This window comes from Nilaparvata lugens, chromosome 2 (assembly GCF_014356525.2).
Source record: "Nilaparvata lugens isolate BPH chromosome 2, ASM1435652v1, whole genome shotgun sequence".
NCBI lineage: Eukaryota > Metazoa > Arthropoda > Insecta > Hemiptera > Delphacidae > Nilaparvata > Nilaparvata lugens.
Genome location: NC_052505.1, coordinates 22402335 through 22428267, shown reverse-complemented (window position 1 = coordinate 22428267; position 25933 = coordinate 22402335). Strand labels below are relative to the sequence as shown.

The 25933-nt window shown below is 35.6% G+C and overlaps 1 protein-coding gene across 2 annotated transcripts; it reads left to right on the top strand.

Annotated features, from left to right (window-relative positions):
- Positions 1-2337: 2337 nt before the first annotated feature.
- Positions 2338-14104, top strand: LOC111061212. 2 transcript variants are annotated; one of them, XM_022348898.2, is made up of 5 exons: positions 2338-2648; positions 8130-8234; positions 8770-8977; positions 10169-10638; positions 13674-14104. In XM_022348898.2, exons 1-5 carry the CDS (start codon positions 2628-2630, stop codon positions 13947-13949), a joined length of 1080 nt encoding a protein of 359 aa, XP_022204590.2. In that variant the 5' UTR covers positions 2338-2627; the 3' UTR covers positions 13950-14104. The 2 variants fall into 2 exon arrangements, with proteins under 2 accessions (XP_022204590.2, XP_022204591.2); XM_022348899.2 differs by lacking the exon at positions 8130-8234 and having other exon boundaries at positions 2375-2648; positions 13674-14021.
- The last annotated feature ends 11829 nt before the right edge of the window (positions 14105-25933 follow it).

Genomic DNA, 25933 nt, shown 5'->3' with positions numbered 1-25933 from the left:
ATACAGCGGGAGGGATACAGAAGCGCGTTGTTGCCGTTTTGAAGCGGCCAGCGTTCTCCAACTTCTAGTGACGGTTCATGAGCTCATGCGAAGTTTCCTGTCTGAAAGCAGTCAGACGACTGACAAATTGGCAACTGCGCTTCTACCTATGACTATTTAGGCTGTTTGGTACACGGTTTTTTTTTAAATTGGATAATCTTTTTCAATATAATTGTTAAGATCATTATAAGATGAGAAAAAGTAGCAACTGAAATTTTTAAGTTGTTTAATAAGCGAGTTATGGGTTGTTCAAAGTGCTAACTCCGTTTTCTTCCCAGATCATAAATGGTTTCTAATTTTATATTGGAGTTTTTTTAATACATTCAGTATATAATTGGCTTTGTTCTAATATGATTTGTTTTGCGATTTTTGCCAAAATAAACAAGTTACAAAAAATGCTACTTTTTATTTATGAACAATATGGGAAATAAAATGTTTTAGTTTGGAAAGATACATTTTTTGAATTTTTAAGAGAAGTTTTGTTAATTTAGTCGAAACCGTTTATGATCTGGAAAGAAAACGGAATCTGGAAAGTTAGCACTTCAACAACCCATAACTCGCTTATTGGACCACTTTTTCAGTTGCCACTTTTTCTCACTCTTATAATGATCTTAAAAACTATATTGGAAAAGATTATTCAATTTGAATAAAAAAAGTGTACGGAACAGCCTTAATCACTGTAATTGGCTGATCTCCATCCATTTCTCTGCGTCGTATATTCCTTCAAGTCAGAAGTAATTTTGTACGGACTATTTATAGTTCTGTTGTTGAATGAGCTCCTCCTCCTAATTTATAGTATCAGTAGGTAGTTGCAAGTGATTTGAGTTGTAGTTGAGTTTGTAGGAGTGGGTTGAGGAACTGGAGGGTATTTGGAGTAGATACACCTATCTTCTCCATATGGTGACCCACCAAGGTGGTAGAATGTAGACTATCTGTAATCCAGAATGACGGTGTATACGTACCGGTACTATATGAGTAGGCTGCAGCATAATAAATGATCTCTATGAGAATAAGGGTGTGATAGCATTGAATGCATATATTATGTGCAAGTGCAAGCTTGGTTATGCATGAAAAAGTGTGCAAATGTGGAAAAACATCTGAAAAGAGCAATATAGGACACTCACACTGAATGCTTGCACTTGCTGTTCACGTTCACAGTAAGAAGCTACAAGTTCTTACAGATATAGTGAGGTCCACGTAATAATGACAGTATTTGATCAACTTTGGTTTTGCTATCCTTGTCTATCATTCGACAAAGCCGGTGGTACTATCCTTTTCTAGGTCCACAACGATGCCAATTGTTTTTGACAGTGTAGAAATATAATTAACTAATTCAGAGAATCGGCACCGCTATTTTTTATCTTTATCCACTGCCATTATAACGTGGACCTCACTATAGCAGGTATGTGTTTCAATGGCACTTTTAATTTTTTTGGCTCATGAATGATCTGACGTGCATTTGCAAATATTCGCATTCAATGTTCGTGATCACACACTTAGTCTTGGAGAACACTAGGCAGTTTAGTGGGTATTCATCCAGTGTTGAGAGATTGAGAGTGGCTATACTGGGGACTCAGCATAACAGTGACAAGCGCGTCCTATACGGTATGGATATCATATCATACTTATACTGGGAATGTACGACAGTGTTGAATGCCCCTGAATAGTTACTCTCAGCTCAGAAATTGTGATTCCCACACAATATGGACTTGCTAAGCACATACATAGTGCGTAAATTCCTGTCCTAATATATTATTGTATAAAATAAGGTTTAGATGACAATATTTTAGATTATTCAGACCAGGTTATCCTAAAAAACTTTAAAGAACATTGAATCTATAGATTTGAAGTGTCCAAGGGACCGGCCCTCAATAATTTTTAAATTTTGTCATTGTTTAGTGAGGTCCACGTTATAATGGCAATGATTAGCAATTGTATTGCTATCATTGAACAAAGCGGATAGCGCTATCTCTTTTGTTGCAAGATCACTTTCAACAATGTAGAAATTCATTAATAAAATATTTAATCTTGATTATGAAATCTATGAAAAATATAATGCATTGCTTGATAAAATATAATTGATTATTTTAAATGAGGATAAACAGTAAAAATGACATCAATAAACCTGTATCAGTTACCCTCCATAGAAGGCATTGACAAGACAGAGCATCGGCATCGTTGTTCTCCTATCATCACTGCCATTATAGCGTGGACCTCACGATAGTTGACAAAGAGCCAACCTGAAGCGCTAAAGGAGAAACACACATGCGCATCCAAATTCTATTTTGAGAAAGACTTGTTTCGTGTCATCTGTCATGTGGTCATAACATAACCTAAACAATCATCTTCTCTTCTCGTGTTTTTCTATTATTTCATTGTTTGTATTATATTTTTGTGTTAAGTTAATGAGGAAAAACCGCTTTGTTAATTTATTTAATTCTTATTATAATACAATCAATCTTCAATTTAAATTTTAAATGTTTGTTCGAGGTATTCTTATTTCTGAACTTTGATTTCGTTTCGTCTTAGAAATACTATTCAATGAGTCGGCAATTCTAACTTTTAAATAGCAGAATATAAATATCACAATGGAAACAAGATCAAAAACGGTTAGTAGGTACCTAGCAAGCTTTACATTATATTCAAATTTTTTGCATGTACGTTATTATTGTAGGCTACCGGTACTTGATGGCTAACGACTAAATTTCATAAAATTTAAAAACATATTTTTAAACATTCAGTATTTAACTTAGTCTTTGGTAACCCGCATCAAAGTTTTATTGAACAAAATTATACAGGTCATGGTAGATCATTACAAGTGAATGAGATTATTATAAAAATGTTCCTAGTTACAAAAAACAAACAATCATTTATGAGTTCGGTCATATGATATTATCACATTCACCCTCCGTGGTCTTCTTAAAGTGGTAGTCTCGAAGATGAGAAGGAGGACGACGGACTCGTTCAGCTCTTGGATTTACAGTATTAGGACTAGGAGAGCCAGAAAGTACTTCAGTAGGACTATAGGGCTCTTCCAGATATGAAGAATTTAGTATTTTTAGTACTTAATTAAATAGGTCCATAAAAGGGATCACTAAAGTGAAGCCCGCTGGGACTCGTCAAAAAAGTAAAAAAAAAAAACAACTACCCTGAGGCAGAAATCAAATAAGAAAATAGGCACTCACCACACTGCTCTCCAACATAAAGAACTCACGGAGTGAGTACAGAGGGTGATCCGTAAGCAGGCTCCTCAGAGCCCCTCCAAACCGCACAGCAGGCAGATCCCTGGCCAACAGAGGCAGCCTATTATAGAGGCTGATAGACATATGAGCCAGACCAGTCCGTCTGAGCTTCTGAACAGATATGTTTTCAAACAAAAGATATATTCAGGCGAAAGGCTTTGAACCAAAAACTGCTGTTTGACAGCACCTTCTAACATAGAATAAACAACTATTATTGTAACAATAAAAATAAACCACTAGAAAATTACAAATTATAATATTTCAAGAATAATTTAACTACAAATAGAACAGCGAAGAACTACAAAAAATAACGAAGACACAAAACACAATTATCATGTTTGAAGCCTTTCGCCGATTACACCACTTGTCTGAATGGACATGTCTGTTCAGACTTGTCTTTTCGTTGGTGGCCGGCCTTTGACGCGCTGAATGATGTGGTGTGCTAAAAAAAAATACTTTGCCAACTATGAACTTTCATTTAACTGGCAGGTAAGCTATATCTGCAAGGGAGAAGGTGTGACAAGAAAAGTGGAAGAATGATCTCATATAGATGAGTAAGCCTACAGCTTCAGGTGGATTCCAAACCAGCGGGACTCCATTCATCAATTCGAATTATATATTTTTACTCATAGCATATTCGGCTACTGAAGTGGTCACCTGTCCAACCAATATATCCAAAGTCTTGATCGTTAGCTAGGTGTTCCCGGATAGATCGCGTCAAAAAATAAAAAACTTTAAACTTGATAATCAAGATGGCGTGGCATCACAGTCCCTCAAAGCTATCCCCAAGGAAATCATTGACACTATAAAAGCTTCTTTCAATCAGCCACCTTGACAGCCTCTTCTTGAAAACACCTATAGGAAGATCCCTCACCGAGCCCGGCAGCAGGTTGAACATTTTGAGTGCCAACACTGGGAAAGAGTCCTTCACTCTTGACAACCTACAGCGTGGAATCTCCAACTGTAGCCTTCCGCGGGTACCGTATGAATGCACCTGACACCTACTCATCATGTTAGCACTGTTTATCTTCACTGCAGTAAGAGAGGCCAGTATATACAGCCCGAAGACGGTGTGCACTTTCAGGAATCTGAAGATGGGTTGACAATGGGCAATGAAGTCACTGTAGGTAAGGATCTGCAGTGCCTTCTTTTGAAGAAGCAGGATGTCATTGGCATGTGGAGAATGGTCCCAGAAAAGAATTCCATACTGCACATGACTGCCAAACACCGCATTAGAAGTCTCTTGAGACTCAGGAGGCTTCTCAGCTCTCTGAACAGGAAAATTACTCTAGACAGTCTCCTGCATATCTGGTCAATATGCGGCTCCCAACTTAATTTGGCAACAATTCCAAAGCCAAGCAAAGTGACTGATTCATCCCCTGGAGTGTGGGTGCTAAGAGTACAAAGCATCTCCTGGGTCTTGGCCTCGTTCATCTTGAATTTGTTTGCAGCAAACCACTCTTTAGCCTCAGAAAACAGCTCCTGTGCACAGCGTCTAGCTTCCAGGGGTCCACTGCCCTTACCAACTATGGTAGTATCATCAGCAAACAGCAGACTAGAATTCTGCAGGTGGAGATCATTGATGAGTGTGAGAAATAACAGCGGCCCAAGCACAGATCCTTGAGGAACTCCATGTGTTACTCTCCTTTCCTCTGAAGTGGCACCCATCACCGACACAACCTGCCTCCTGTCGCTTAGATAGTCTGCCACCATGCTCCATGCACTGTCCTTGATGCCATACCTATGTAACTTGTCCAGCAGGATGTTGTGCTACACACAGTCGAAGGCTTTGGTCAGGTCACACAACACAAGGTCAACCGATTTGCGCTCCTCGAAAGCCACATGTATTCTTTCGATCAATGAAAGCACTACAGAAGTGGTAGATCTGCCTTTCCTGAACCCATGCTGCATATCCCCCATCAGGTTGCTCCTCTCCAGATATACAGTCAGCTGCCTCAACATAGACGTTTCAATGATTTTACCCAAAACCGGTACAATTGATATTGGTCTGAAGCTGCCCACATCAGTAGGATCACCCTTCTCAAAAATCGGGACTGTCTTTGCGATCTTGAGGCAGTTAGGAAAAACACCTTCCATGAGGCAGCTGTTGACCAGTGACAGCAGAGGTTCCATCAATACCCATATCAATTTTTTCAACAGGAACACCGATAGGCCATAGACGTCCTGGCTGTGACTTGTCTTGAAACCCTGAACAATGCTCATCAGGTCCTCCTCATTAATGGGTTCGAATTAGGTAAACCTATGATGAGACAAAGGGACAGATAATGCTGGATCTGCCATAGATTCTGGTAGACCTTCAACAATCTCAGAGACAGCATCCATGAAAGCATTGTTGACCTCATCTGGACTCTTTTTGCATCGAACCACTGGCTTGGCTTTGTATGAGTCGCTGATAATGCTCCAAGCCGCCTTAACAGGATTGTGAGATTCGTCAATCACTCTAGCATTGTAATCTTTTTTAGCTCGATCCACCTCCTGTCTATATATGTTTTTGGCTCTGATATAATGCCTGTGTTTCTCATCAGATAGCACACCATTTGACTCAGTCTTGTAAGCATTGTACAACATTTCAACAAGCACTCTCAAGCTTTGCAAATCAGATGTGTACCAACCACTTGTGGAGCTATGCTTGTTTGACCTTGGTTTATTTGTTCAATTTTGCAAGTTCGGCTTGAAGGACACTGCCGGGCAAAATGAGTTGAAGGCCGAGACCAATACAAGGTGGAAAAAGTCAAATCTGTCCTTTTTTGAAACAATCATCTGCAGAAATGTCCAGTCAGTCTCTTCCAGGCATCTCCTGAGAGCCTCTACACTGCTGTCAGTCAGGCTTCTGCTGTAGAACTTATAATAAAGCTTATAATAGGGATTGGTTACCTAGCCACCCAGGCAGGACAGTCAGTACTCATCTTCACGCGCTGTTCCACAGCAACAAGTACTGCACAATGATCAGCTACAACTAGGTCTACAATAAGCACACTATATGCACTAGGGTTGTCATTAGTTGCTACTTCATCAATTCAATTCAACCCTATTGTCGGTGCCAGGCTAGTCCAGAACAAGTTGGACGTTCTCAAAACATTATGTAGCTTACGAGATCTAACACCGTCCTTGTTTAGGTGTACATTAAAGTCTCCACCTATATAAATTCTGTTACCAAGCATGCTTACATAATCAAGGCACAATTCCAGTTGATGCATAAATTGATCAAAGAACAGGTTATTAGAACAGTACACTGACACAACAAGAAGAGAAAATTCACTGAGGACAATACAAACTGCCTCAAAAACTCGTTCCACACAAAAGGCAGTGAGATCCACTGGTTTGATTACAACATTATCATCAATACCACAGTATATAGAAACACCCCCATTCTTATGGGTAGAGCGACAATAGATTGCTTCTAGATTCATTGATCTTTCACCAAGTTCAATTTTACTATAAAATTTAGTTTCTTCCTTGTCAAGCCAGTGTTCACACACACAGAATGTCAGGTTTTTCATTTTGAAGGAAAATTGTCAGAAGATTAAACTTGGTTCTCAAACATTGAACATTTATAAAATATAGACGCAGGTACTCATTTATCACAGCTCTACTACTTTACCTTTAGGGGAGGCTTGATGTGCCGAAAAGGCTTCCTGCTATTTTTCTTTGGGAATCTAAAATCAGCCACCAGAACTCCATCAGGCCAACATGCAGGCTGGAAAAACTTATTTTTATCATCCGCGGCAACCCCAAGTTTGAAAGATTTGTAGCAATCAAAATTAGATTTTAATTCCTGACAGTACACGGGTTTGGAACTGAATTGATTCACAAAAGACTGGAAATCTTCCATGTAAACATCGGGTGCAAGTTTGGAGACAAAGATCCATTCTCTATTTTCTACTGACTTTATTCTGGATACATCAAGTTTTGCAGTACCAAAAATTCTGGAGCTATTATGGTCAACTGGCTTTGGTTTAACCGTATTACTAACATTAGTTTGTCTAACAGCCACCGATGCATTAGGGTTATGACTTGCCAAAGTAACAGATTTTTTAACAGCAGCACTATACAATCCCTGAGTATCTGCATTGAGCCCATCAGTAGGTTGCAAGCCCAAACTGTGCAATAACGTATTATTTACACTGGTTGAAGGAACACTTGTACAGGCATTTTTCTTATTTACAGTTTTTACAGCTCTAGTACACTGATTATTGGAAAAAGACAGCTGGAGACTAGAAACGAAATTTTTATTACAGTCCTTTAGCTGGAAATCTTTTTTCCATTAGGTCCATGCGACTTTTCATAGCCAGGAAATTAGACTTGACTCTTTCTAGTTCGTCCAAAACTAAACACAAATTTGAAGACTGTGTAGTCTTTTCGTCATTAAATAAATGTTCACCTACATGTGAAACAATCGACTCTGATGACTTGAATTGATAAATGTTCATCTTCTAACCTACTGGATTGAGTATTTTGGTCACTGGGCACTATACGAGATTGAAAATTTACATCACTTACTTGGATTTCGTGAGCTGATACATTCCTACCATGATCCATATCGGTTGAATCCAATAAATTTATAACTTTCACTGATTCCTCGTAATTTTTTAAAACATCGTTTTCATTATCAAAGTGAACTCTGCCTGTACAAGATTGTTTGTATCTTCCACAAGTGACGTCACTACGATAGAACACCCATTGCAAAACCATTTAACACTATCTCCCAACTCTTGAATCTTTATATAATCTGAAGATGAAACGTTTACACACTTTATATGGTACCATATGTGACAAGGACCATCACACATTAAAGCAAAATCACTGTTTTTAACACTTTTATTGCAGGACCTACAGATCGACCCATCACTATGTGTCTCTGCCATCTTGAATCAGGATTCAGGATTCAGGGACAACGGGAATAGCAGGAGCTTAACTTATCCGAACGATAAGGTACCGTCACTGTCAAAAAGCCAACCGCTCGTTCATTAACATTTTTGCATGTTCCAATAAGAACCTTACCAAACGCCAAAAGCTATTTATGTGTTCTCAAATACAGTATACATTTCTATGCTGAAAATACTTTCAATAACTTGAGATTACATTGAAAAATTCCCCAGACTCTTTTCAAAGAGTCTTTAGTGTTGTGAGCATTTTCTGATGATTACCCACATAAGCTTGTTGCTTGTGCGTGGGTAAGTAATGTTGTGATGAGATGATCAAACATTCATGCCCAAAGATGTGATCCGGTCCAACGAACAGACGCTAGCAGATTTAGGTTTGCGACGCCTTAGTCCACTCAGCTACCCTGGCCGTGACTGAACGACAGTGACTGACTGTTACCGAAATGACATAATTGTAGAGCCAAACGGTGACATTACCACTCGAGCACACTCACAGTGATTGATAGTTACTAACCAGCTAACCGCAACCGCACAATGCCGTAATTCAACCTCTATTTGACTAACTTTACAAATTTTCCTTACAGAGACATAATACACCTGAGGACGATAAATTATCATCAATCACAGGGAACACTGATTCCACTGATATTGGTGATATTGATGATGTTGATGATAAAAAATATGATGAGGAAATTCCAAGTTGCTTTGAATGTGAAGAGGTTAAACCTTTAACAATTCATAAGGGAGACTTATGGTGCAAGGAATGTATCAGGAACGATCTTAAAAATGACGGTGAGTTATTTGACGTCGTCTTGATAGACTTTAAATGTGAAAAATAATACAATTTCTATGATGAATCAGATCTGAGTTCTAAAATTACTTTTCTGTTTTAGAAGCTGAAAAGGTTTTTTATTGTTCATCTACTATTGTAAATAATCAAACCATCCATGTCATTAATTATATATCCGAAACAGAGAAGTGCTAAAACATGAATGAAAGTTTTTACGGAATCTCAACTGTCACTATGTTAGTTTGTATTTGTGCTTCTAGGCCTATGCCTAGTTCTTGAATTATTCTTTAATCAATAGCTCATAGTACAGATTATTCAAATAAAATAATGTTTTACTTGAGAAAATATTACAGAAAGCAAAAGAAGTACATTATTACATTAAATTTGAACAATCTCATTCTTATATTATTGATGAATTCCAATTTTTCAAATCATGGCACTCAAGTATATCAATTATCTAAAATCTCTACATCTCACTACAATATTAAACATCAACTAATCTAACCATGTACCTTACACAGTAAGTAATTCACCAATCACAATATTGTCAGTTTATCACAATTGAAGTGTTGAAAGAGGACATCGCAGTGGCCTAGTCTCATAACAGCGAGTTGATGAAAGAGAACGAATCCTTGAAATTGCATATGAAAAGGCTGGCCAAAAGACTGCGTCATATGGAAGGACACCACAAATATATGAAGACTTTCTTCACAATCTGAAGAGGAAAACACGTTGACGATTATCAATAGCATATAACTTTAAACCATATAAATCAAAGTACCCTACCCCTTTGAGAATTATTTTTTGTGACAAAGTAGGCTAATTTTAAAAAAGGGTACTTAGATTTATATGCTTTATTTAATTCAAAAGTAGCCCTAAAGAAAAAAGACAACTTTAAACCAGTTTATAAAAATAATCAATTAATTTGTTCTTTTGGTAGTATTTTATGGAAATAAGGGAACCTTTCATAACTTTTATGTTTTGTCATTTATTTATTTTTGCTTTGTATTCTGCGGGTTTCAATTACTGTTCGTAGTTGATTTATTGTATTTATTTATTTAAAATGGAGACAACGGGTTACCGTCATATTTACAATACAAATGGAATAACTAGGCCTAATGTACTTCTGTAGATCTAATTTTGTCTAGGTAAATTTTTGAACACATAATTTTAAATTCTGGTTTTGTTTTCAGACGTGCCAAAATCCAAGGATAAAAAGGATGAAAAACAGGAAACACAAGTATGGACGTTATGGACATTGCTGTCAATCCTAATCATACTCCCTGTAGGCATATCCTTATACTACACTGGTTCGATGAATAATTATTTTGCTCCTGGAAGCAACCAGAACATTTCGGTGTGTTCCGATTTGAAGGCAGAAATGAAGCAGTTGAAATCGCAGTTCGGCAGTCAGGAGTCGGACACGTGGCTGAACTTCTACTCGGGCATCCGGCACGTGCAGGGTTCGAGCACCGACCGGGTCGGCTCAGCCACTTTCCTGCTGTTGCATGAGGCGAGGGCGCGTCCAACAGCTGACAGCATTGCGCGCCACGTGGGCCGCTTGGCCGCCGCCTGTTTGGGCGGCAACCTCCTGCATTTGGACGGCACTTCGATGGCCGACCAGTCGCAGCACAAGCTCTTCTTGCAGAAGTACCAAAAAAAGGTATACATCATTCAGCTATACTAATTTAGAAAAGAGAGAGCAGTCCGACTTTGCATTACAAATTCTCACAATAAAAAATTCACTTAATTGTACAATTCTTCAAAAAAAAAAAACAACAACAAAGAGTTGTTGAGTGCACTCCTCATCAGGCTGGGTCTGCGTCGAGGAATGGCTCGTCTTATCACGGTATATACAAATCTTTGATCCATGAAATACAGTAACTTAATCCAAATGTTTTGCTTCTAAGGCACCATTACACAGTCATATGTTTGATATACAGAGTGAGTCATACGTATGGGAACCCTTCAATAAGTTGGAGACTGTTGTAGATATAATACTGTAACTTTCAGAATAAGTTATTGGTCAAATACTCTACCTTTTGACGTACAACTGAATTTCAACCCCTCATAAGGGGCTGACTTGGGGGTTGTAACACGAATATTTTAAATATAAACACCCATTATGTGTTACATCAATTTATAAATAATTCATCAATTATTTCTTTAAAAAATCAAACTTTAATCAGCCGCCATTTTGAATAAAAGTATCATAGAACATTTTCATTGATGTCATCTTTCTAGGTTTGAGAAGGCCTTTAAAATTATGTTTCACACAATGGGTATTTACGTTCAAAATATTTGAGTTACTACGTTACAACCCCTCATTTCTTTAAAAACTAAAGCTCCAATCAGCCGCCTTTTGAATACAAGTATCATAGAACATTTTTGTCGATGTCATCTTTCTTGCTTCAAAAAGGCCTTTAAAATGATGTACCACATAATGGGTGTTTACATTTAAAATATTCGTGTTACAACCCCTAAGTCACCCCCTTATGAGGGGTTGAAATTCAGTTGTACGTCAAAAGGTAAAGTATTTGACCAATAACTTATCCTGAAGGTTACAGTATTATTATCTACAACAGTATCCAACTTATTGAAAGGTTCCCATACATATGAGTCACTCTGTATATGTACATTCCTATATATTATGCCTTACACATATGTGTTGAACTGTCTCATTCAACTCTGCTGGATACTAGTTGACAAAATTATTACACTAACAATATTAATTATTATCAAACGAAAATTCAAAGTTTAGTGCTGTAAACCACACAAAAGACTTCTGCTACTGAAATATTAACAACAGGGTGAACAGCTAGATGGAAATTCAATGGGAGCTACTACCAAAAAATATTGCCAACCCAGGAATCGAAACTGGAAATCGTCAGGGGTGCTCAAGAATAGTGCTATCCTTAAGGTGTGCTCACCCTTACACCAAACTGACAATCTGTGGATAGCAGCTCTCATGTCGCACTAGGACACAGCGGCCACCCACTATACACATGGAAGTTGATGAGGAATTGAAAATGATTGTACAAATGATAGTATATAATTAATAATTATTATTAGATGCAAAACCAAAGTTAAATGCTGTAAACCACCCTGGAGACTTAGGCTAGTAAATAATTTTTGGATAGTACCTCTCATAGAATTTCCTTCTAACAATCCAGCCTGTTGTCAATATTTGCAGTAGCACAAGTCTTCGAGGTGGTTTACAACATTTAACTTTGGATTTTCGTTTAACAAACATTTTATATTTATTAGTATTTTAAAAATGCAATTTCTCATCAATTTCCATCTGTACACTAACACTTCTCATGTTGTCATCAGTATACCCTTTATAGTTGCTCTAAAGTGACCGCTTTTATTACTCAACCGCATTTCTTTCAAATTAACTTTGGTGTAAACGCAGCTTTAGCAAACACAGCTCAACGTTTTTTGGGTGTAAATTTCAAACAGAAATTCTATATTTGGATTGTTTTTATGTAATAAATTACAATTTGAATCAATTTTGGACATTTATAATGGTAACGATGGCTTGAGAATGTTTTTTTTTTAATTTCAAATTGAGTTTTAACCTTCTTTAACCTTAAAATTGTTCCAGCAATTAGATTTTCAACTTAAATATGTGTAAAGCTAGTTTGCCTCCATGGTGCACATTGGGTAACGCTAAATAGACTAGTAAATGATGGCGGTCAGATAAACTTATGTTCTCTACACAACATCTCAAAGAATTTAGAAATATACAGTGTATATCTAGGCATTTGAGACTCATATATATTTGTTGTGTATCTGCCATACGCTAAATAAATTTTTGTCAAGAGGTTAAAGTAACTTTCACATCAGTCATGTTAGTGAATTACATAAAAAATGACTGAGGAATTAATTTGACCTCATTATTATTAGATTTTAGTTTATTTGGTGCGTCTACGTGATCACGATGCAAAATGTGTGGTTTCTACCAGATGAGGCTACTTCACAACAAATTCAGATGTAGGCCTACACCATTACTAGGCATAGAAATAATATCAGTGTTCAGTATCATAGACTTTCTCTTTATAAGAAAAAGCCCAGTTATATTGGTGTGAAATTATTGAATAGGCTGCCAACTCATTTGAATCCTAGGACGCATACCTTTATAACATACTTATATAGGTTCTTAGTTGATAAAAGTTACTATATAGTATTCAAGAATTTTTAAATGGAATGTAGTGTGTTTAAATGTTATTTATGTATGCCAATGTAATTTTAATGTATGACTAAGGCGGGATGCACACCGGAGAAACGCATTTCGTAAAGCCCTCTTTCATGAAACTTGTTTCATGCAATCCGTTTCACTCACGCATGCATACAAAAGAAACGTTCCCTGCTTAATCTTATCAGTCGTTTGCGAGCAACTTTCGTTCCACGTTTCCTGAAACTTTTTTCACGAAACGCGTTTCTCCGGTGTACATCCCGCCTTACATAATAACTTGCCGTGTAAATTATCTTTTATAGAGCTTTTTGACTGTAAATCTTCCTGACGTTATTCAACTGTATGGAAATTTTCTGTATTATTGTTGAATAAAATGAATATTCTATTCTTTTACATCAAGAACTTGTAAGGCTAGTTTTAGGCTCAAGTTAGGATCCGTTTGTTTTATAATTTTTACAATACTGTGTGTATGTGATAATATAGTAGTAGTGATTTTGCAGGTGGAAGAGAGTCGAGTGCTAATGGTGAGTGGGTTCGAGCGACTGCCAAGCGCCATTGCCAAAGAGTTTCACTTCTTCTGCGACTCGTACAATCCACTGGTGCCTCACACTGTCTTCATCCTGCTGCTGCAGGTCGACCAACTGCCCACAGGCGATGACGTCACAGCCGCCGCCGAAGTGCACCTCAAGCGCATCTGGGCGCAACACATGAACGCCAACATCATTCAGCCGCTCATCACTAGGATCACTGCCAATGTTGTCAGGATATATGAGTAGCCTGTTCAATTGAACACTTTTCAACAATTGGCTCATGAATGATTATTGATTTGATAAAAACATAATTTTATATTACCCTTTTTCAAAACTTTTTATAAACACTTATACAGAGTGTTCTGAAAAAAAGGTGCCCATAAGTCAGGGAGTGATTCCTCTCATCAAAAAAATAAAAAAAAAGTTCTAATTAACGTAGGTCCGAAAATGCTTGGTTACCAAGTTATACAGGGTGAAAGATTTCGTCTTAATTTCAGTTCCCCTGCGCCCTACCGGAACGAAGCCCTACGGGTAATGAGGCTGTTAATTAAGGTGTAAAATTTAGCCTACTTTATGTAAAATGAACTAAATACATCGTTTCCAGACTTGTAGCTAAAGTAATTTTTAAAATATGTGACGAAATACGCGAAACTTGGTCTCGAAGAACAAGTTCCTTAAGGTTTGAAGCACATTTACTATGTTAAATGTACAATAAACACAACATATTTTTTTACAGAATATGTAAAAAATTCAATTTTGAAGAGAAAGATGTAGAATAAGTCTATAATAGACAAAGACGCAACCTTAAAAAATAATCCTTTATTACATACAAAACGCATGAAAAATAGACAAAATCTGTTAAGCTCTCTATTTTTCATGCGTTTTGTATGTAATTAAGGTATTTTTCCAAGGTTGCGTTAGTCTATTATAGACTTACAGTATTCTACATCTTTCTCTTCGAAATTGCATTTTCTACAAGTTCTGTAAAAAAAATCGTGTTTATTGTACATTTAACATAGTAAATGTGCTTCAAACCTTAAGGAACTTGTTTCTCGGGTCCAAGTTTCGCGTATTTCGTCACATATCTTAAAAATTTTTGTAGCTAAAGGTCTGGAAACGGTTTTATTCAATTTCTCAGTTCATTTTACATGAAGTACGCTGAATTGTACATCTTACAGCCAACAAATACCCGTAGGGCTTCGTTTCGGCAGGGGAACAGAAATTCATACGAAATCTTTCACCCTGTATAACTTGGTAACTAATCATTTTCGGACCTATGTTAATTGAAACTTTTTTCTTCTTTTGATGAAAGGAATCATGCCCTGACTCATGGGAACGTTTTTTCAACATCTTACAGCTACTATGCAACGAAGCGACTGGCGGAGAATAGAAGAGAGTGGAGGGCTGCTGCCATATAGTAGGACCTGCTTACGAGCAGAAAACTACAGACAGACAGACAGCCAACAAATACTAATACCCGTAGGGCTTCGTTTCAGCAGGGGCACAGAAATTCAGACGAAATCTTCCACTCTGTATAACTTGGTAACCAAGCATTTTCGGACCTATGTTAATTAAAACTTTTTTCTTCTTTTGATGTGAAGAATTACGCCCTGACTTATGGGCACCTTTTTCAGAACACTCTGTATAATACCAAACACTTACTTGAATGTTTCCAAATGGCTTGAAAGCAGAAACTACTTGTGTTTTGAAAAAAGGTAATAATATGAAATTATTTCTCTATTAATCAATAATTCAAGAAGCTCTGTTGAAAAATTTTATTAATCTTTAATTTGGTTATTCATTTATTACAATCACTTGCAGATTATTGTGGGGTTAGTAGTAAAACTATCCAAGTGTTTTTCTAAAATTTATTGTGGTTTTGTATTCATTCTACTGACCAGAAATAACATCTATCACGGGCAAAATTTTCCCACTTATAAAATAAAATTCTTTAAAAAAAATGGAAATTGAATTTTATAATAGATGTTATTAATAAAAAATACTTATTGTTTAGTAAATGGCAACCTTTTTACTTCACATTTATGACCATTGAATAATAAAAAAATATCTCAGAATTAGTCACTATTGAAATCTTACCGTTTCACTTAATGATCCTATACTAGATTATAACCTAGAATAATAGAACAATATTAGTACTACTAGCCACCCAGTATATACCGGGTGTCCCACAAAGAGATTTACAAGTTTGATTTCATATTACGTACCCATTCATGCACCAAACTTTTTCAAATTTTACACAGTTTACAAAACAGGTTCTGAAAATATTCTGGGAAAATTTCAGCTCCCTAACCTTCGTAGAAACAGAATGGCGGCATATTGAAAATTTTACCAATCCTCTTCCAATGAAAACTACTTTCATGAGTTATTATCTGATTTGTTCACTACCTTGCGGTAGTCTTGCCTCATTGGATGGTACCAGAAATGGATCAAGCAATCTTCCAACAGATGGTACTACACCACATTTCGCAAATCATGTCAAGCAATTACTAAATGACAAACTTCATGGCCGTTGGATTGGTCGTAGAAGTGATTTTGTAGATTGGCCACCCCGATCACCAGATTCAACTGTTTGTGACTTCTTTTTATGGGGTTACTTGGAGGATAAAGTTCATACCAAGAGATTCAATAATGATGAGGAACTAAAATGATAAATAAAAGAGGAACTTCTCCGGATACCGCGGACTTTCTTTTAAAGAGCTTACGAATCATTAGGCTACTTAAACGCTGTTATCAGTGTGTTGCTGTGGATGGATTGCGATTTGAATAATTTTGGACTTGAGGTTTTTCATTAGGCTATGTTCTATTTCTTTTTTTCAGTCATATTGCCCTAAAAATATTTACAATAAACAATATTTATTGTAAAAAAAATAAACAATACAAATATTTTATAAAACCAAAAACACCTTTTCAATTAAACTTGAATTTAAAAAAAAAACTTTTGAAGTGAAAATGCACTTACTTTTGTAGTGACAACAGGTCGAAACGATCGTCACTACAAAAGTAAGTGCATTTTCACTTCAAAAGTGTTTTTTAAAATAATTAAAGTTTAATTTTAACAGTGAAAAAGTATGGATATACAACAGAGTACCTTTTTAATGTTCTTGAGGTATAGTTTTTCAATATGCCGCAATTATTTTGTTTCTACGAAGGTTAGGGAGTTGAATTTTTCCCAGATTATTTTTAGAACCTACTTTGTAAACTGTTTGGAATTTAAAAAAATTTTGCTGAATGAATGGGCTCGTATATAAAATCAAACGTGTAAAACTCTTCGTGGGACATCCGGTCTATTTATTAGCGATCTGTTAATATTAATTTAATAGAAATACGCCTGTTAATTCTTTTAAAATTTATTTTATTTTTCATTTGTTCAAAAACAGATGAGGTTCAATTTCTTGACATAAAACATCGTTATTACAAATTCTTTTTTATTCAAAAAAAAACGTTTATAGTTTTGTATTATAAACTAGGTAGTTATAATACATTCCTCTCATTCGAGCTCTAGGTTTATGCAAGTAAATTAGAACATTACACATGATAATTTTCAATGACTTTACATTTTAAATTTTAATTTTTTTTCTTAGGACTTGATTTTGGTAAAGCTGCGTTTACACCAAACTTATTAACAAAATGTTAATAACTTAATCCTTATAGATTCTATTAGATTGAACATAACTTATCATACACATGATGAGCATATGTGTTTGTCAAGTTCCGTTCAATCTAATAGAATCTATAATGATTAAGTTATTAACAAAATGTTAATCTGGTGTAAAAGCAGCTTAAAGATATCAACTTGTTTTTCTAAGTAATATAAACTATATTTATTTTTAACTACACACATTATGATTGCCTGGATTTTGTTGGTTTTTTTCAACATCTTTTCTTGAGCTTCCTCTTCATCTTAGGAGCGCTGCAAGCCATACTACAGTATGGCTGGCGTTCGCTTGGTGACATGCTGTTCCACATTTTGGCTCCAAAACTTACTACCTCCTTCATAGTTTTTCCTTTCATTTTTTCTTGCGTTCTTAAACACCTTAGAAAGTTAAAGAATGGGTTTCGAGTCACGGGATCCCTTCCTTTCTTTCCTTTACCTCCCTTTCTTCTTCTTGAACTTTTGCTTTTTGATCTTTTTTTATATACCGCCATTGTTCAACAAAATCAATTTTTTTGAAATCCCTGAGAAATTCTTCAAACTCTGTAAAATTTGTTTGTTTTCAGATTATATAACTTTTTTTACGATAATCGTAAACTCTTTTCTTTTATTATTTGTAATTGTCCTTTTTCAACTGAAATATGTCATTGAATTCAAAGAATACTTTTAAATCCCTGAGAAATTCTTCAAACTCTGTAAAATTTGTTTGTTTTCCAATTATAAAACTTTTTTCACAATAATCGTAAACTCCCTTTCTTATCTTTAATTGTGCTTTTATAACAGAAATATGTCACTGAATTCAAAGAATACTTTACCAATTTTTCTTCAAAATGTTTTTCTTGTTGCTGTTCACAATTATAAAAATAAATTACAAAATTTAGGTTCCAAATCTGTAAAGGGTATATAATAAATTAAATTAAATTATTTTTGTGAAATACTAAAAATTTTGAATTTGTATACAACGAAACTTGTTCTGAATCAACTTCACATTTTACTACTGTAGTAAAATTAAAAGTTATTTTCAACAGCAGACAGCTGATGTTTTTGAACATAAGGTTCTAATCAAGGGTTGACCAATTATTTTCTATCACTGAGCTTAGGCCCGGTTGCACAAAAACCGGTTACATTTTAATCGTGATTAATTTTACGAGAACCAATCAGAGAAGGCGTTTTTGAATAGACGGCTTCTCTGATTGGTTCTCGTGGAATAGATCACTGTTAACATTTAACCGGCTTTTGTGCAACCGGCACTAAATGTTGTATCTTTCTCTATATTATAAAGGTAGATAGGTACTATTAATAAATTATTTGAATTTGAAAAAAAACACATGGCCACTCGGAGCCCATACTTTTTTTGCTACGAAAATCTTACTTTAATAAAGATTATGTAGTTTTGACTAAATAAGAAGTACTTATTCTATTCTTGTAAATTTGATAGTATACTATTCTTAATGATTACCATATAACTATAAAAATATATTTAATTCAATCCGTGTTTTTATCAAACCTTTGTGGAACACTGGTATCACATGCACGTAGATAAATTATGGTGGCACTCATTAGAAGACAGTAGAGTTCCGAATTTTAAAAAATCTAAAAATATTTTGATGTGTTTTTAATACAATTTCCAAACCTTTCATTGTCATCGCCAATTTAACAAAATTAGACACACTTGAAACTTGTTTAATACTTAAGCTGGGTTTACACCAGCTACTTAGATAGCACCAGCTCTATTAGATTGAACGGAAGTTGACAAACACACATCTTTATCATGTGTTTAATAAGTTATGTTCAATCTAATATAATCTATAAGGATTGAGTTATTAACATTTTGTTAATAACTTTGGTCTAATCGCAGCTTTACTCTACTTATGGCAAACCCATGAGATAGCCACATGGAACAAACTACCTGCAGCCATCTCAAGTTATGTGTGAAGAATAAATTTGTGTTTAATTGTTTCAAACTTTGACAAAGTCTGTCTGGCGACTGCCGGTCATGGACGGAATATACTGAATTACTGAATATCTCGAATACAATAATACTGTTCACTGGTTCACGCTTGAACTATCTTGATCTTTTTGATGATCGTGTTACATCATTGGAGCTCAGAAATCCTACTTTTTTAAAACTATAATTTTATCTTTTTAATTCAAAATTGAGTTAATTTTTAAAGTATTTTTTTAATGACACAACATAATTTTCAAGTCCCATCGACTTGATTAACTAAGTTCGTACTCAGTTAGATCTTCCCTTATCTCTGGTATTATTTTTAGTCAGTTCAATACAAGATACCTAAATTTACTCCCGGCTACTCGCACGTTTATTGAATTCATCCGTGATTAAAATTCGTTTAAATGCAACGAGAACAAAATTTCAGGCGAAATTTATACAAGCTGTCTTTTTCTCATTCATTCTAAGTTCAAGATCAGTGCAAATGTATGCAGTCTCCTCAAATGCATATTTCAGATAGTCATTGCTTGCCCCATTTTCCGTTGGAATATGAGCTAATCTACCTTTTAAGGTACTCTAGTCTGAGATACACTACACCTTCTGTTACTTTCAGAACTGTTGATTGAATACTCAGTAAACTATTTTCTCTTTGATAACTTATCTCCACGTATTGTGAATTCTCAGCAAAATAAAATTCTCAGTCCATCTTACAGCTTTGTCTCTAATATTAAAATAGCCTGATCAATTCATTAGATTTACGCCCAACCGAGAATTAGATAGTTTTGATACTAAACGTTTGATATAATGTAATCTGTAATCTGTTGGGGATGAGATGTAGTGTAATCTATATATGGTCTAAACAAGAGGTAATAAACCTCAAACTTCTTGAAATAGAGAGTCGAGGTAGAGGAAGGCCTACAAGAGTCCCATTGCTCATTAAAGAGCAAGCAAGGACTAGTCTGTATCATGGAATCGCAGTTCTCTAACCTGTGGTAGAATCTTCTTCTTCTTCTTTGGCTGTGCCTTATCCCATTTAAATGGAGTCGGCATTCCTTCCTCTTATTCTGCCTCTCCACAAAGCCCTATCCAATGCTTCCTCTCTCCTCCAACCACTCTCCCGCAAGTCAGCCGCTATTCTATCCCACCTCACTCTAGGTCTACCTCGTCCTCTCACACCATCCAAAACCAAATTCTGCACTCTTCGTCCAACATAATCCTTCTCCCGTCGCTGCATATGCCCAAACCACGTCATCCGTGTCTCCTGCATTTTCTTTCCCAGTGGTCCAACTTTTACAGTGCCTCTGATCAATTCATTTCTTATTTTATCTCTTCTTGTAGTTCTCTAATCTGTGGTAAAATAAAATTGAAATTTTAACTCCACTCTATATTGAATCAATAAATTATTCTAAGAGCCAAATAACTCTTTGACTTTGATGATTCTGGACCACTTGTACCCATATACTCAATAATTGAATATTCCTTCATTATCTTACTGTATAACTATTCTATTGTCTTGAATATTATCAGTCCATAACTATACCCTATCCAGGGTAGAAGTTGTGTGGTCAGTACTCGCCCTCCCATCACTCGTAGAAAATGGAAAATATCTGTAAGAGATCTTCTTATCAATACAAACATTAATTTGATGAGTCTTCCCTTACCGTGGAGGCTAGAGTGAAGATAACATCTCCTATTGAGGTTGTCGGCTACAGTACCAATTCCTTTGACGGTGGGCGTTCAATCTCTGAAATAACCTACTAAAGTCACGTTTGGTACTTATCTGATCTTGGTATTTATATTACAAACTCTTTAGTTCTATAAGCCCTCAGATATATAACTATGTTTAAAATGGTTTATATTTTTTATTTTGCTGTTAACTCTGCAAATGGAAGTAGAAAATTAATAAACTACAAACTTTTATAAATATTGTGATTTGAAATAGGGGAAACTTTTATTGTAGTTTCGTTCTTAGTAAAGGATAGGTATTTTCCAAAAGTTTACATTCCAAACGTTGTACACTTGAAATTTGTTCATCTATACATATACTAGCCGTCAGGCTCGCTTCGCTCGCCATATCCGTCTAGCCAGGGGGCTCCGCCCCCTGGACCCCCGACTGGATCGTCCAAGAATGAGATCAGCTTCGCTCGCCTGCATTTTTATCATATGTTAGGACAATCCAGTCGGGGAACCAGACTAAACGTCTGGCTAAACGGATATGGCGAGCGAAGCGAGCCTGATGGCTAGTAATATAATATTCCCAGGATTGAAGTAGCAGTGCCCAATCAATTTTTCCGCGATAAATGCATTTAAATCTTCAACTTGATGCCAACCTAACAAAGTCAACTCAATTTGATGCCAACCTGACAAAATTATTAATTTAGTTGCCAGTTAACAACTGTTTCGAAGAGGAACTCTATCTAGATTATAGTTCTACGGTAACATATGATATGGAAATTTCAATTATAATTAAGGGATTGGGAGAAGAAGAATATACATGCTAAAAGACGAACTTTAAACCCTTAAAAACAACCCTTAGAGTCAAAATATTGCCAAAAGATTTCTTAGTGCGCCTCTAAAGGGCCAACTGAACATACCTACCAAATTTGAACGTTTTTGGTCCGGTAAATTTTTAGTTCTGCAAGTGAGTGAGTGAGTGAGTCAGTCAGTCAGTCAATCAGTCAGTCAGTGAGTGAATGCCATTTCGCTTTTATATATATAGATAAGCGAAATGGCACTCACTGACTGACTCACTCACAGAACTAAAAATCTACTGGACCAAAAACGTTCAAATTTGGTAGGTATGTTCAATTGGCCCTTTAGAGGCGCACTAAGATATCTTTTGGTGATATTTTAACTCTAAGGGTGGTTTTTAAGGGTTTGAAGTTCTTTTAGTATGTATATTCTTCTTATTCCAATATCTTAAAATTATAATTGAAATGTCCATACCATATGTTAATATAGAACTATAATCTAGAGAGAGTACCTCTTCGAAACAGTTGTTCTGGTAACTAAATTAAAAATTTGGTCAGGTTGGCATTATTAAGTTGAGTTGACTTTGTTAGGTTGGCACCAAGTTGAAAATTGAAATGCATTTATCCAGGACCTCCTAAATACCAATTTATCCAATTAGCCAAAATTAGCGTTTTCTCAGCTTTTCTGCGTTTCCTCACCTTTTTCAATATATTAAAATCTTATTGAAAAAGGTGAGGAATATATTAAAAAAGAATTCAGTACACAGGTTTAGCTGAGGTGGAAGAATTTTGTTCGCCAAAGATACGCCGATATAGTAACATGTATTTTTAGTGATCAAATTGAGATAATACGTTCAAATTCGGTACAGAGGTTCCGCTGAGGTCTACATGCAGGCGAGCGAAGCGAGCCTGACGGCTAGTGTTCTGTATGGGTTAATTCCATTACCGTATGTTTTTAGCATGTCATGCTTTAAAATGAAAATTTATTAGCAAATTCGTTTTCCAGTAATAACTTGATCAAAGTCCATACACAATAATTCTACTATATTCACCAAGTAGATAGCTTATATAGGTGCGGTATTGGATTACTAAAATAAGATCGAATTCATTCCAAATTGAACTGACTGAAATATTGAATATTTTCCTATAACGTTGAGTTGTTTTTGTATCAAAGAATGTTTCCTTCTGTTGTGTACATGGTTGAAAGTGCTATCGTTAAAGTTATTTTTCTAAATTACTTGTAAATTTTAGAAATGTTTTTTTCTAGAATTATGCAAGATTTCAAGGCTGTGATATGAATGCCTTCAACTAGAAGATGCCACTAGATCAATAAGACTAAATTATAACAATTATGTCATTGAGCTTAAGTAAAACATATTATAAGGTGTGAAGTTCAGTAAAAATGTAATGTTTTATAATATTATTATGTTTCTTGTTTTATTATGAAATTTATTTAAGAACAATTTATGAGTCACGCTTTAATATAGGTCAAAGGAAAATGCAGAACCCATCCAAGAAGCCATTTTCGGTTTTATATAGTAATATCTGTTTGATTGGATAATATGAATAGAACAATGAACGAAACACATTTACTGACAAATTTTTATGAAAATATATGGTTGTATATCATTAAGCAAATTACACAATGAACAATATTGAACTTTAGTATTTTCATGACTGCGCACTATTGTGGAAAAATGTTGTAATTTTAAAATTAAAAGCTTAGGTTTTATTAATCTTGACTTGTTATGGAGAAAATAAAAGTGATTTTATATTATTCGTGAAAAAAATTGACAATAATTATTATTGATTCCTGTTCATACATGAATGCTTATTGAATCGTTGTGTTCACTATACCCTATTTCATTTGCCGGTTTCCCAAGTGTTGGCTTTGATTCCATGGTGTAATATTAGACAGTCTTTTACATGCTTCTTTACCATAGGGTGAGACCATATTAGGCGTTTTCCAAGCGTTAATTGGGGAGCTTGCTGCCTTGTCGACTCTAAAAACGCCGTCAGAAAACGCCTGAAAGTACGCTCAATATGATATCGCCCTAGGGAGATATTGAGTGTTTTTCAGGTGTTTTCTATAATGCCTGGAAAAAACCCTAGTAAAAACACATGGTTTCGCCCTTACACGGGTTCTTCACAAAAGAAAGTAGAAACTTATTATGTGGTGTTGGATGTTTGTTTATGAACACTTTTCTAACAGAAAATGTTACATTCTAGGGCCACCCAAAGGGCAGGGCGACCGGGGCGATCGCCCCGGGCGCCACGGCTAGGGGGGCGCCACACGGTCGTATAATGATTACCGCCCCGACATTATTGGTTCAAGTACCTTTATTTCACCTTCACGTTAAAAGTCTTGAACCATTTTCTTATCAATCCATTTCTATGTTTAACTCATTAACAAAAAAAATTAATTCTGATGAATAATTATAGTTTTTGATCAACAATATCAATCAATAGCTTGTCCCAAGCTGGATGATGAAAACTTCTTATCTTATACTCTTTTCTAACCTTGTATTCTGCAGGTTAAACCCTATTTAATTTTAAATTTCCGTTGATATTCCTAAATTGAAGAATTTTAATTTATTTTAAATTGAAAAATTTGATTTATTTTTTATTAAAAAATTTTCTATTTAGGAATATCAACGGAAATTTGAAAATAAATTGGTTTAAGCCTGCAGAATACAAGGTTAGAAAAGAGTATAGAATAAGAAGTTTTATCACCCAGCTTGGGACAAAGAAGCGACCAATGACGACTTGCAGGTTGCAGGAGCAGTGGGCGCGCACAGGCTCACTCAATGACTGCAAAAATATACGCCTATGCTATGCGTAGAGTGACTGTATTCACCAAAATTTAGTCAGTGAACGTCAAGTTATTATTGTTTATGCCACAATTTACACTACACATATAATTAAAATTTACTCATTTTTGGGAAAATCATAACTCAGTACTTATTGAAGATAAAGAGTTGCGAATGATCTCATTTTATTCAGAATTTTATAATCTAAAACAAAGGCTAGAGCAAATTTATTATTACTGGATTTGGCAGAAATAGCTGAAAACTGGAAAAATAACTGAAAATACGAGGTTTTGGAATATTTTTTTTTGAACTTCTCTCATGTATCCACATAATATATTAAAAAATCAGAACTACAATATAAATTGCAAGCACACCTCCTTTTTTATGTCTATATTGACTGGACTAAGAAGTTCCTATGACAACTATAGAGGAATCAGCTTGCTAAACTCTGCTTACAAAATCTGTAGCATGATTATCAAGGAGAGGATGCAGCCCATAATGGAAGCTCTCCTGGAAGAGCAATGTAGCTTTACTTTTAAATAATAGGTACCTTACCGCGCTATACTTGGGAGGGGGGGCGCATATCAAAATCTAGCCCTGGGCGCCTATTAACCTCGGGGCGGCCCTGTTACACTCTAATCATTTTTGGTTAAGCGTTGAGTTTTTCCTGACGGATTCCAAATTCCAACATCCAGAAATAGGCCTATATTGTATTATCAATACAATAGATTGGTGAATATTCATGGCAAATAAGAACTACATTTTCTGCTATTGAAAATAATTTTGGACTGAAAGCAGTCCCATTTTTGCTTGGTTGAAGTTTGTAGTCGACAATATCAATATAGCCTAATCGCGGTCGCAGCAACAAAAATGCATCTTGAACAGTTGAGGGTCGCTTCTTCCAAAGTTGGTTCAACTATTAAACCCGTTTTAATCAATGTATGGTCGCATTCATTATAATGTTGTGTTTCAATTGAGTCAGCCTATATAATTATGGTTTAAACTACAATAATCATTTTAGTTCAACTTTTTCGGAGAAAGTGACCCTAGGCTGGGTCACAGAGAAGGATTAGATCCCCTTTACTTTGTGGCTGTGTACAGACTTGAACTGAAGACACACTTATTGGCATGCAGCATTCTGATCCGACTCATGTTCGATTTTTCTGTGGGGTGGTGTGTTGGCTGTGTGCAACCCTTGGTAGATGCCTTGCCTCATGATCTGGCAACTATTTAATAGTAGATCCGGGCTTAGAAGTCAGCCAGCTAGATTGATTTGCCTGGTAAATGCATTGGTAATTTGGGTAGTATAGAAATCACAAGAAACA